Source organism: Bufo gargarizans, chromosome 1 (genome assembly GCF_014858855.1).
Source record: "Bufo gargarizans isolate SCDJY-AF-19 chromosome 1, ASM1485885v1, whole genome shotgun sequence".
In the NCBI taxonomy this organism is placed as follows: Eukaryota; Metazoa; Chordata; class Amphibia; order Anura; family Bufonidae; genus Bufo; species Bufo gargarizans.
In genome coordinates, this window is record NC_058080.1 from 388,740,315 (window position 1) to 388,754,166 (window position 13,852).

General features: G+C 45.5%; 1 protein-coding gene across 4 annotated transcripts in view; it reads right to left on the reverse strand.

The window, feature by feature from the left end:
• The window catches only part of HOOK3 (hook microtubule tethering protein 3), a 96,350-nt gene that overhangs the window by 76,917 nt on the left and 5,581 nt on the right, over nt 1–13,852 (reverse strand). For all 4 annotated transcript variants that reach the window (XM_044270662.1, XM_044270672.1, XM_044270681.1 and 1 more), the window contains exon 2: nt 3,075–3,160. In XM_044270662.1, the coding sequence (XP_044126597.1) occupies nt 3,075–3,160 (86 nt within the window). The remainder of the gene's footprint in view (nt 1–3,074; nt 3,161–13,852) is intronic.

Below are 13,852 nucleotides of genomic sequence, written 5' to 3' on the forward strand. Positions count from 1 at the left end.
ATAACTGTTTAGTGGGCTGACAGAAGCCCTTTAAATAAAAAAATAAAAAATAATATGTGTCAATAATCAGGCAAACACACAGGAAAGTTTTCCTACACTCCTTTTACACATAGACAGGAGTACTTTCACTCTCCTCCTACCCATGCAGGTCGGCCTTCTTTTACACGTATACCGCTGTAGCAGGCATCAAACAAACCTCAGTGGTGCACTACCCTCCTACACTATCTGCATAGTGCGCCCCTTATGTATATTACATCAGGCCTATTACGGAAACAGAAGAAGCTGCCGTGGCCAGGAACAAATATTTGTTTTCTGCAATGAACATCCATTTAACACCGACGACAACTGTACATATCTAGACGTGCTGGCACACCTTTCCACGCATACCTCTACACACGCAGGCAAGCATTGTGCCTGGGGCTACACCTTGACATTGGCACGCAATACACGTCTTGTAGCCAACGGGGGTGCCACATAGCAGCTAGCGAGAGGGAATAGTGCCCTACTGTGACCCGCAGGGCAGGATTTATTACAGCTGTCGGCTGAGCACCCCATTCACTTGCACTAGTTGCAATGTAGTATTGTGCTGCTACTGTGATCTTTTGCTGCATGACGTGTTGTGGCCCAGGCACACATACAGGTAGACACTCGTGTGTATATATTATATATATATATTATATATACACACACACTAAGTGAAGCTCCCTCCCCTCATAGCAGAAGGGATCCAGACTGACAGCCAGCCCTTTCATAGTGAACATGAGGCCTAATTCATTGGAGGAGACCCGGCCGTAGCCGTTTTTGCAGTCTGCAAACTGTGGATCTGCAAAACACGGATACCAGCCGTGTGCGTTCCGCATTTTGCTGAACAGAACCTCCTGCCCTCTATAGAACTGTCCTATCCTTGGCCGTCAAACAGACAAGTATAGGACGTTCTTTTTTTTGGGGGGGGGCGCACAGAATAGACAATCTGTTATACGTTGATTACATTCCCCCACAACATGCTCCTCGAATGTTCAAACTCCTATCTCCCACAGTATATCACCACTAATCCTGATGGTGCCCCACACCCCACATGATGGCAGTAGATGCTCACCAGGCCTCCTGTAAACTCTTAGGTGGCCATCATAAGTACCACTGCAGAATAGTAAATCTACCCTGATAAACCCCCTTCTCACTCCTAAAACAGTGTCATAGCTAGGCACATTTTCATTTTAGGGTCCTAGGAAAGTTGGGTTACTTACAGAATGTAAAGGTTACATTATATGGACAGTGTGTACAGGTCCACAAGACTTGTAATCCAGCTCTCCAACTCTGATGAATGTCAAATTTGCCTAGACAGACAGGGTGAGAAATCCCTCCTGGCTACACTTGATATTCAGGCAACTGGGAAAGCTGGGTAACACTTTCTGTAGTGCCAGTGTCCTGGTACTGGTGAGGTTTTGTAGTTTCCCCCTCTTTCATAGTGCTCTGGGCATACACTGAAGAGAATGGGCATTAAGCCCAGCTCCTTTCCCTGAACTTCTGGTGTAGACTGAGCACTCATGCTAGTGCACGGGGAGGCATAAGGGACTATTCACATGTCCGTAGTGTATTGTGGATCCCAATAGAACTGCCTAATCTTGTCCGCAATTCCGGATAAGAATAGGACATGTTCTATTTTTTTCCGGGACCGGGGGCACTCTCCGGAAATGCGGATACGGACAGCACACATTCCTGCCCCATAGAGAATGAATGGGTCCGCACCCGTTCGGCAGAATTGCGGAACAGATGCGGACTCATTCTACGGACGTGTGTATGGACCCGTGACCTACATTAATGCAGCATGTAAGAGAAGAACATAACAATTTCCAAGTAATGGCAGGAATCAATCGAGTGCCACTTTAGGTGATGCCCATTCAGTTGGATTATCTGCAATGGGTCCTTTAGGCCTCAATGACGAAGAATATTTCTGTGTCTCTTTATGATAATGTACATTTGTTCTATTGTTACCTGTAATTTTGGGGACGAGATGGTAGGCGCATATATATGATGTGCACCCATTTCATCACATACCAGGCCCAAGGAAGTGTGTGCCAATGCGAAACGGCCTTTGCCTGTTTATGCATACCACAACTTTGACCTGTTCTTTTAATCGATTATGAATAAAAGTCAAAATGTTAATTGCCGGTGAGTACCACATCTTTTTAGTACAGGTCTTCGGTGCTCTCCTTTCTGCTCGGAAACACCAGCGCTGGATCCATTTGCCTGACTCCAGATCCCTACCCCATTTAGGTGGATGCCATACAAGACAGAGAGGACTTTTCCTTGCTATTTATTGTATTCTCAAGCACTGTTCTAAGAGTATCCCGCTTTATTTTCCCTAAACGGTCATAGAGATTCTCGTCCGCCGGTGAAACAACTGTTATAAGAAAGCACCTACTTTTTCCCAGAGGGTACTCGTAGCAAGGGAAACCGACACATCAAATGAAACCATTAGCACCCGCACTGAATCTGGCCCCATTCATTTCAATGGTTCTGTGTACATGAAAATCGCTGCATGTTCTATATTCTGCGTTTTTCACGCAGCCCTGGCCCCATAGAAGTGAATGGGGTTGCGTGAAAATCGCATCGCATCCGGAAGCAAGTGCGGGTGCAATGCATTTTTCACTGATGGTTGCTAGGAGATGTTGTTTGTAAACCTTCAGTTTTTTATCACATGCATGAAAAATGTATCAAAACGCATTGCACCCGCGTGGAAAAAACTGAACAACTGAACACAATCGCAGACAAAACTGACTGAACTTGCTTGCAAAATGGTGCGAGTTTCACTGAACGCATCCGGAGCCAAACAGTCACGCTCATGTGAAAGAGGCCTAACGCTCAGTTCACACTTTTCAGGTGGGGCTTCCGTTCCACCCACCTTCAAAAAAGCAAGGCTAGATGGGAACAAAGAACTCAGAATGCTATCATCTGTTGTCTGTGAGATGTCCATCATAAAAAATGTGGTTGACATTGGTTTGGAATGTTATAGGTGTGAACTAGTCCATAGACTTATCTCCAGATAATAAATATATATTGAGGTGCTAACTTACATTTTCTGAAGGACCATGGCCATTGCCACCCCACTGGTAAGGTCTTCTACGGTTTTACACGGTGCATCTACATGAAACGTCTGTATCTGAAAATAACAGTGACAGTTTAGAAAAGGCTCGAGGACATACTACATGAAAAGAAAGTCAGATTTGGATATATATATATATATATATAGTAAATTTGTGCTGTACAGGTCTAACATATACAGTGCCTTGAAAACGTATTCACTACCTTAGTATTTCTTGCTGTATTAAAACCTGGGATGACTTTAAATTAAAAGGGTTTTCTCAGACCGATATACTGATGATGTACTGATGATCTATCCTCAGTATCTGGTCAATGGGGGTACGACACCCGGGACACCCACCAATCAGCTGTTTGAGAGCCAATAATGCCGATCATATGCTTTTGACCGCTCAGATATTGTGATCAATTAAGACCACAGCATCCAAGGCAGCTTTCCCCAGGAGCGCTGCACTCCCAAAGCCAGAACAGCTCCACTGCAAGGTGATTGGAGGAGCCATTAATTACTTGTGATAGCTTCTGCCCCTCTAGAGGATCCAGTAGTTCCTATGGAAGCCTGCAGGTGGCAGGGCTTCATAAGAACATAGTGCAACTTGCATAGGCTGCCATGGTAATTCATTGCAGTCTATGGGACAAGCGATCTAACAATTGCTAGTTAAAGTCTCTTTAGAAAATTAAAAATGTGTAAAAGGTTTAAAAAAAAATAAAAAAATTATATTATATATATATATATATATATATATATATATATATATATACATACATACATACATACATACATACACACATATACATACACATATATACATACACACATACATTCTAATCATCCCCATTCCCCATATTAGAAATAAACAATAAACAAACAAAATAAAGATCCTTTACACCGCCATATCCCAAAATGAGCATACTATTAAAATATAAATGTATCTATCTCATACAGTGAATGGTGTAATGAGAAAAACTGTATGAAAATGGCCGATTTGCAATTTTTTTTCCAACACTTCCCCTCCCAAAAGAAACTGAATCAAAAGTGATCAAAAGTCACATACATTCCAAAATGGTAACAATAAAAACTACAAATCCCTCATGCACACTGCGGATACGCAGAAAATGGAAGCCGCCCGTGTGCCTTCCGCAATTTGCGGAACAGAAGGCCCATTGTAGAAATGCCTATTCTTGTCGGCAAAAGAATAGGACATGCTATATTTTATTTGCGGGGCCACGGAACGGAGCAACGGATGCGGACAGCACACGGAGTGCTAACCACATCTTTTGCGGCCCCGATGCAGAACACAACAACGGTCGTGTGCACGAGGCCAAACTATGACAGCTCACAGAGCTCCGTGGATGGAAATTATGTCGTCAGAAAATGGAGATGCAAAGAAAAATAAAAATGTTTTGTGTTTTAGTATTAAAACATAAAAAAAAAAACTATATAAATGTGGTATTACTATAATTGTACTGACCCAGACAATGACGTTAACAGGTCAGTTTCATCTCATACAGAAAGCTAGAAAAATAAAGCCCATAAAACTATGGTGCAATTGCGTTTTTTTCGCAATTCCATCCAATTTGGAATTTTTCTTCAGCTTCCCACTAAATCGTATGCAATATTAAATAATGTAATTAGAAAGTGCAACTTGTCATGCAAAATAACAATCGCCATATGGCTTTATGAAAGAAAAATAAAAAGTTATGGCTCCAGGAAGGCAGAGAGTTAACAAAACAAAACCGCAGTCGAAAATCGTCATGTCCTCAAGGGGTTAAATGGGGTCATAAAAAAAAAAAAAACTACTTATCATACAAAAAATAAGTTATCATATGGCTATGCGAACAGACGAAAATGCAAGAATGAAAACGGGCCCGATCCTTAAGGGGTTAAACAGTCAATTTGTGAGTGCAAATGTATTCAACCTCTTTTCTATGAAACCCTTAAATAAGGACTGGTCCAAGTAGTTAACTTCAGAAATGGCATCATTAGTTAAATAAAGTCCCCTGTGTGCAGTGTCACATGATGTGGGTATAGGTACACCCGTTCTGGAAGGCTCTACACCACTGAGTAAGCAACCTGAAGACCATGACCAATCTCCAAACACATCAATTATAGATCAGGGTTGGGTTTAAAAAAAACTTTGAACATCCCATGGAGCACCATTAACTCCATTACAACAAAATGGAAAGAATATGTTAATTTGTGATTAGAACACTGCATGTAAAGTCTCCCCTTAGCCATCCTCCAACTGAGTGCTGCTAAAGAGAGCTTCAGCGTTGTACTGACTACTAAGATGCAGGATAACTGTACGATGCAAAGGTTTCTCAGCCTGCCTCTGGTACCCCTCTCTCAGTCCTTGCCTTGCTAAATGTGTACTGAGTTTCCTAATGTGACCCTGCAGTTTATCTGCTGTTCCCGCTGAATGCTCCTTCCCCTCGTGTCTCTGGTTAGCGCTGGGAATAGGGAGAAAAGTGCAGCGTTCAGCGCTGACAGTAGGTGTACTATGTTCCTGTATGCCAAAGGTGGATTTACACAGGCAGACGAGCAGTAGACTGACTGGAAGGAATCATTCCTTCCCGACAGTCGGCTGCTCGTTCAGTGGAGGTGGAGCTCTTCATTTACATGAAGCAATCACCTCCACAGTATGACGAGGGATCACTTTTGCAATCGCTCATCCTCATACATCTGCATTGTTTATGGGCAGCAGATCGTTGTTTAGACGCCACCATCTGCTGCCCAGAAATGATCATTTGACCCGATGAACGTGCGTTTCGCAGATTGCCCAGAACGACCGTAAGCTGCCCAATTATCTAGCGGTCTAAATCCACCTTTAAGCCTCATGCAGATACCGGACTGGCATTGCAGGAACGCACAACGTCATTGGTTGCTATGACACCGTGCGCTCCTGCAGTGCCAGTCCGGTATTTCACAGACCGTGTTCCATGGACGTCTGCATGAGGCTTTACGGTCAGTGCTGAATTTTGCAGTTCAATCTACAGAGGTGCTGGTTAGATGGAGGGGAGGACTTCTGTCAGTTTTCAGCACTGGCAGCAGAAAAACTGCAGGGTCTTCGTAAGCTCTCTTACACATTTAGGGAGGCAAATATGGGGTTAGGGGGATTCGCCTTAGCAACCTCCCATTAGAGGTCTGGTAAAGGAAGACTCTACATAGTTCCCTAATAAGGTGTCGTAGAGGCACAGCATTCAGAGCAGAAGAGCGCAGGAGCCCCAGTGATCACACAGTTACGGTATATCCTATTGATGATGTATGCACTGTATATTGATGAAAAACCTCTCCGGACTTGTCCGTTTGAGCAACCACTTGCACTCCCCATGTAACAATAGTTCTGTAGCATCTATTCTTATTACTATATGTTGTTATATTCCTACTAGATGCTAGTAGGACGCTCGTTCATCGGGCAATCCAGGTTTTTAGGCTTGCTTAAAAATCATTGTTTGCCGGCGGCAGGATGGCGCTGTGTAATCACAATCTGCTTCCAGGAAACAATGATGTGGTATAGGGTAGACAGAGGGGCTTAACAATCGCTCCTCCTTATACTGAGGAGGAGATCGCTGAATGTAATAGCAGTGGTCTCCTCCGCTGACGAACGCTTTCCTCCCGACAATCGCCTGCCTGATGTGGCTCTCTAATACAGCCGTAAAGGGGTTGTCTGGGTTCAGAGCTGAACCCGGACATCCCTCCATTTTCGCCCAGGCAGCCCCCCTGACTTGAGCATCGGAGCAGTTCATATTCCGATGCTCTCCTTTTCCCTGCGCTAAATCGTGCAGGGCAAAGGCATTTTTTGGAGATCCAGTAACGTACAGGGGCTCTGCATAGGGCTGCCAGGAAGCACGGTGACATCACAGGCGCTAAAGCCCACCCATCAGAGCCCAGCAGTGTGTTATGATAAACAAAAGAGCCTGTGCCCGGCACGATTTAGCGCAGGGCAAGGGAGCAGCCTCAGGGGGGCTGCCTGGGTGAAAATAAGGGTATGTCCGGGTTCAGCTCTGACCCAGACAACCCCTTTAAGGCTTCATGCACACGACCGTATTTTCCATCTGTGTGCAAGCTGCATTTTTTGTGGTCAGCACATGGACTATTTTTTTGCCATCGGTCCCCAATAAAATAAAATAAAATAAAAACTAACAAAAAAATAAAAACTGATATCGTATCATTCCACAAATGATAGAACACGTCCTATTCTTGTCAGCATCGCGGTAGCCAGTCCTACTGACGGGAGTGAGAAAAGGGCGGAGTGCACACGGTAGGTGTCTGTATTTGGCAGACCGTAATACAGAGGGGGTCGTGTGCATGAGGCCTAACTGAAGACAGCTGCAGCTCTTCAATTATGACTCCTCCTGAATTCAGGTAAGAGACGTGAGGAATTGCTCGCCACGCGATTCCCTAATTTAGTGGCAGAAAATGCCTGTGGGGAGTGTTTGTTTCCTAAAACCCCCAATCATCCCCTCATAATAAGAGGGGTTTTGCACATGGGTTTCCTGATGGGCTCGCCGTGTATTTTAAGACTGGGGGAACTCTTAGTCATCTTTTCCTCTCCGAAATGTCAGCCAATAATTAAAGCTTGTAGCACGAAACAATGGACTGGCTTCCTGTAAAACCACCGCGACAGTGCGGCAACGGGAGAAACCTCCCTGTGAAAAATTCATGGTCTGTGCTCCAGTTTCCAGACGTACAAACAGCTGCGCATTTTGAAACACGTTTTTTCTTTGTGTTAACATTTGTGACACTCGGAGAGATTCCGCCGTCCGAGGGGGCCGACAGATTTATCAAAAGTAGTGTAAATGACAGCTTATATCTACACCGGCTCATAGCGGTCATATTGTGGCCAAAGACAGGCCAAAGACCCAACTTAGGGCTCATGCACACGAAGATAAGGGCCGCATGCACACCCACTTGAATGTGTCCGCGATCTGCAACATACGGCCGAACATAGGACATGTCCCATCTTTTGCGGGGCGGAGGCATGGATCGAAGCCCATGGGAACACCACAAAGCGATTCCGTGGGTTTTCAGGTCCGTGCCTCTGCGCCGCAAAAGATAAGACATGTCCTATCTTTTACCGTATCTTGTGGTTTGTGGACGCATTCAAGTCAATGGGTGTGCAGCCAGTGCCCGTGCATTGCAGACCACTATTTGTGGTTTTGCAGCATGGGCACGGAGCCCTTACGTTCGCGGGCATGAGCCCTAACTAAGACGCATGTGACGCATTTTACTACAATGGAATTCACAGCATTTAGCACAGCAGTAAGTTGGATGAGATTTAAATCTCATTAATACTCTGCTGAATTACTCACCGTATTAATGGGGATATCACATGTAACTTGTAGATTTCCGCATCAAATAAGTGGATTCTGATACTAAAGGGTTATCCGCGGGATGGGGGAGGGGGGCTATCAAACCCCCTCTGTTCTGGTATTCATTTCCTATACGGAGGATAGACCATCAATATAAAAATCCTCTTAGGCCTCATGCACTGGACCTTCACTGCAAAATGCTAGTAATTCATTTCTAACTTTGTAGTAGGAATTATAAAGGAATGAGACAACTTGGAGTGATAAGAATAGATGCTCCAGAACTGTTATTACATGGGGAATACTCAGTTACTAAAACAGACAAGTCACGAGAAGTGAGAGCGCTCCTCTTTAATGCTGCAGACAGAGCTTTAAACCTAGCAGAGAGATCTCACATTCTCAGGGTGAGACCACACGTTGTGGTCGTGTTGTGGCTGCGACTCGGCTGCACTTGAGTAGTTACATAGTTAATACGGTTGAAAAAAGACGTAAGTCCATCAAGTTCAACCAAGGGATATGTGGGGACGCGAATCCCAGAAGCCACAGCGGGATCTAAGTAAACTAATAAGGACAGCACTGTTTAGTCAGTCTGTATTGTTAATGGTTGTGTGGTATTGCAGGGATTGTGAGCCAAGACCAGGAGTGGAGCCTCCACAGACATAAGGTATAAGGGAAAGATCTGCTCCTGTTCTGTGGTTAGAGCCGCACCTGGTTTTGGCTCAAAATCACTGATGGAAATCACTGACCAAACACTGATGTGTGAATGGGAAATTAAAGGGGTTATCCCATGATTAATGTTAAAATTGAAAATAAGATATCATATAACACATGACAATCTCTTTCTAGGCCTCATGCACGCGGCCGTTGTTTGGGTCCGCATCCGAGCCGCCGTTTTAGCGGCTCAGATGAGGACCTATTCACTTCAATGGGGCCGCAAAAGATGCGAACAGCGCTTTGCGGACAAGAATAGGCATTTATATTGACGGCCGTCCGTTCCATTCCGCAAATTGCAGAAGGCACATGTACGGCTTCCGATTTTTGCGGACTGCAAAAAACGGCACGGTCGTGTGCATGTAGCCTAACAAAGCTAGAACTAGCCCTGTACTTCACATGGATCCACAGATCTCCACATTCATTTCTCTGCTAGATTTATATTAAGGGGAGTGTCCTTTCTGCTGCAGATAAGGGGGCGTGTCTCAGCTCTACCTATCACAGCTCAGGAAGCAGTTGAAGGATAAAACTGATCATGTGCGACCTCAGTGAGCAGGACAAAGAAATAAGAAAAAGAATAAACAGCAGGTGGCGCTATACAGATACATTTTATTAAATAACTCAGTGGCTATGCTAATTTTTTTTAATTACACGCAATTACAAAAGTATTCAGATCCAGGGGCTGGTTTGCCATGGGACTTTATTAACGCAAACTGACTGATCAGTGCAATCCTAATTAGTTTCAATTAGAGCCCGTTGCGGCTCATACAGCCATATGATACTCGACTGGAGCACAGCTGCATTGCAACCGCAACACGCTCGTGTTGTGTGGTCGTACCCTGAGGCCCCTTTCACACATTTCCATCAGTGGTTGTGAGCCAAAACCACGAGCAGATCCTTCCCTTATACCTTATCACTGACCATAACACTGACGTGTGAATGAGGCTTTAGGCTGAATGTTGCCCAACCTGCAACCCTCCAGCTGTTGCAAAACTACAACTCCCAGCATGCCCGAACAGCCATCGGCCTATAGCAGGGCATTGTGGGAGTTGCAGTTTTCCAACAGCTGGAGAGCCGCAGGTTGAGCATGCCTGCCATAGGAGGATTTGGAAAGCTGCCGAGCGTGCTGGTAAGAATTTCAAACTCTTGGGAGGTGAATCAGGTCATTGGATTCACGCAATTTTCAATGGAGAATTATTTGTAAAAAATAATTTGGAAAAATGTGTTTCTTTATTTCACATATTCAGCGACAGGTCCTCTTTAAGCTTGGAACATAGTCAACCCTGGAGCTGTGGAATTTACAGCTGTGAATTCCAAAGGAGGGAAGTGCATGGGTACTGATGAAAGCGAGCCGTCTACTGCCTCTCCGCCACTGACACAGCCGGCTCCTGTTCTGCACCCTCTTTACAATAGGTAATGCCTCCTCCGTCCATTACAGTCAGGAACAGCACGACCACCGTACACAGCTACCGACCAGAGAAGGAATTGGCTCACTAGGGCCACCTACTGGAAGGGGCAGAAACTTTCCCAACCTCTGCACTAGTGAGGCGATTCTCTCTAGGTCCTAGAGTCTAGGAGATACCTCTGCATCCCTCTTTGAATGAATGCACGGCAGCTCGGGTATGTGCACTGCCGTTCCTTTCAGCTCTATGGGACAGCTGGAAATAGCCACGGACTGTAGTCCACCATCTCTGACAGTCCCATAGAGATCAAATGGAGCGCCTGCCACTCCATGCATTTCTGGGGTGGTGGCTGGACCCCCAGCAATCTGATCCTGCGGATATGGCATACATCATAGCCACACTGAGAGACTTAGTGACCCTGCGTGCTGCCACATGGCACCGTATGACAATGCCTCCATAATAAAGTTCCCCATGGAGCCTCTCCCAATTTTTACATCTGTCAGAATAGATTTGAAATCAGAGACAATGCCATGGGCATGAGGCCTTACACTTTGGGTCCATTCACACATCCGCAATTTCGTTCCGCATTTTGCGGAACGGAATTGCGGACCCATTCATTTCTGAGTCTGCAATTCCGAACCCGGAAAAAAAATAGAACATGTCCTAATCTTGTCCGCAATAGCCGACTCGCAAATTGCCGCTGTCCGTGTTTTGTGGATCCGCAAAACACACACGGATGTGTGAATGGACCCTTTAACAGTGCCTTCCTGAAATCAGCTGATGTACTGGAAACAGTTAGCAAGTGCTCATTTCTGAAATATTAGCAGGCACCCGCTGGAATCAGTAAGGCTAGTGCTCACGGCAATGTGACTGTGAGACACAGTGTATGGCCAACAATCACAGTGCTTTATAGCGGCGCAGTGAAAGAGAACGTGTTGGCGCGGTGACACGCAAGTTGCCAGGAACCCTGCAGGTTTGGCTTTCATTGTATCACTGTGATCTTTGGCCATACGCGGTGTCTCGTCGCCACGTAGCCCTCGCCTTACGCTCAGAAAAAAACGGAAAGCATTATGTGCACGCCGGCCCTGATAACGTAAGTGGGGCCGGATAATAGCCGTTTGTACATGTCCTTCACATTTAAACCAACAAAACAAAAGATGAATACCTTAAAGGGGTTGATCACCTTTTGGATCCCCCCTCCTGGGCAGACCTGCAAAGGGAAGCACACTTACCTGCTCCCCACCTCTGGATCCTGGCTCCTTTTCACTGCAGCCAGTGACTGACCCCTTCCATCACGTGACCAAATGACATGACACAAGGGCGGCTGGTCACCGCTGGAGCGGCATAAGAAGACCTGAGCTGGGCAGCCTAGGTTTAGGACCCGGTGGTGAGAAGTGCTTACTTATGCTTCCCTTTGCAGGTGTGGCTAGGAGGAGAATCTGCCCAAATTCACCCTAAAAAGATGAACAACCCCTTTGATCTTGTGAACAGCCAATCCCAACAACCTCTCCATACACATACAACCTTGGTCCAACCGAGTGAACATGCGTTCTGAATGGCGAGAGTGGAGTAAAAAGTCTCGTTCCCTACACCCCCATACACATATCGGGGCCATGATTAAGAACCACAGGGTTCGAAACGCGTAGGTATGCGGTGTTGTGCTACACGGAATGCGGTGTTGTGCTACACGGTGTAATTTTATCTTTTCAACAAAGCCTGTGGATTTTATCAAGACGCTAGCATGTAGATGTTGTCAATGGGGACAGCAAAAGGATCGAAATTTTAATTTCGACCAAACATCGTCTGACGTGGAGAGAATGGCGGCCCCCTAATGTATGGTGGCCTTTACCAGACAACGTGACAGTGGCTTATCTCCCTTGAGAATTAAGGATCAGGCATACCGAAAATCAACATGGCCGACACCGCCGCACCCCAAATGCACCGAACGAACGTTAGAATGTCATACACACTGAATGGTCGGCTGGTCCTCCCAGCTTTGTAGAGGAGAGTCTGGGACATCAAGGACACCACCATATTCTTCATCTGTGCGCTACCCGTATTTTCTGACCCATTCATTTCAGCGTGCTCTCAGTATTTTCTGATCCATTCATTTCAGTGTGCTCTCCGTATTTTCTGACCCATTCATTTCAGTGTGCTCTCCGTATTTTCTGACCCATTCATTTCAGTGTGCTCTCCGTATTTTCTGATCCATTCATTTCCGCGTGCTCTCCGTATTTTCTGATCCATTCATTTCCGCGTGCTCTCCGTATTTTCTGACCCATTCATTTCCGCGAGCTCTCTGTATTTTCTGATCCATTCATTTCCGCATGCTCTCCGTAATTTCTGACCCATTCATTTCCGCGTGCTATCCGTATTTTCTGATCCATTCATTTCCGTGTGCCATCCGTATTTTTACTATTCTGGTCCTTAATGCAGACAAGAAGAGTAATTTCTACAGACAGTTTCCATATTTTCCAGACCGAAATACGGACGCAGTCGTGTGCGTGGGGCCTAAAATGTATGGCCAGCTGTAGCAAACACTGTCTGTGCCGCAGTGTGTGAACAGGACAAACAGCAATAAAACACTGCAGCGATCAGGAGGGTAATCTTTAAAACTTCTGCACCTAAACGGCACGGGAATAACTGACACAGGACTACATTATCTCAATCCTAGCCATATACTGTATCACAGTGTACAAAGAGACAAGTCAGCTCTGCTACATCAGTGCACGGTAGAAGCCCCCGGAAATGAATAGTTCACTGTTAAGCGATGGATCTGAAAGAAAAGCTTCAGGGCAGATATTCATGATCTGATGATGTAACAATGGGAGACAGATCCAGACTGCTCGGAGTCAGACAAAGAGGCCGTGACGAGGCGGACACATCCCTCATCACTGGGCACACAGTCACATGCACACCGGCACAATGGTGGGGGTCTTCTGCATTACTGACGTGGCTTTATCTCCTCTCTTCATTGTATGCAAAATAACCGTCTAGTCTCTCCATACAATATACCGCATAAAACAAGTAGGAATTGTGAGGCTGACCTTGGGTGACCCTTCACTTGTACACAGGACGCTGCCGTAGAATTCAGGACTAATCCGATCCATATTCCTATTTACAGTCCGCGTCTGAACCACAGTTCTATGGGACCGCAAAAAACGTAGAGAGCACACGGATGTCATCCATGTGCTGTCCCACAAAAAAAAAAAAAAAAAAAATAGAAAGTGTCCTATTCTAGTCCATTTTACAGACAAGAATAGGTATTGTCACAGTGGGGCAGAAAGGAAAAGTGTGGGACCACAAAACAGATAGGGTCATGTGCATGAGTC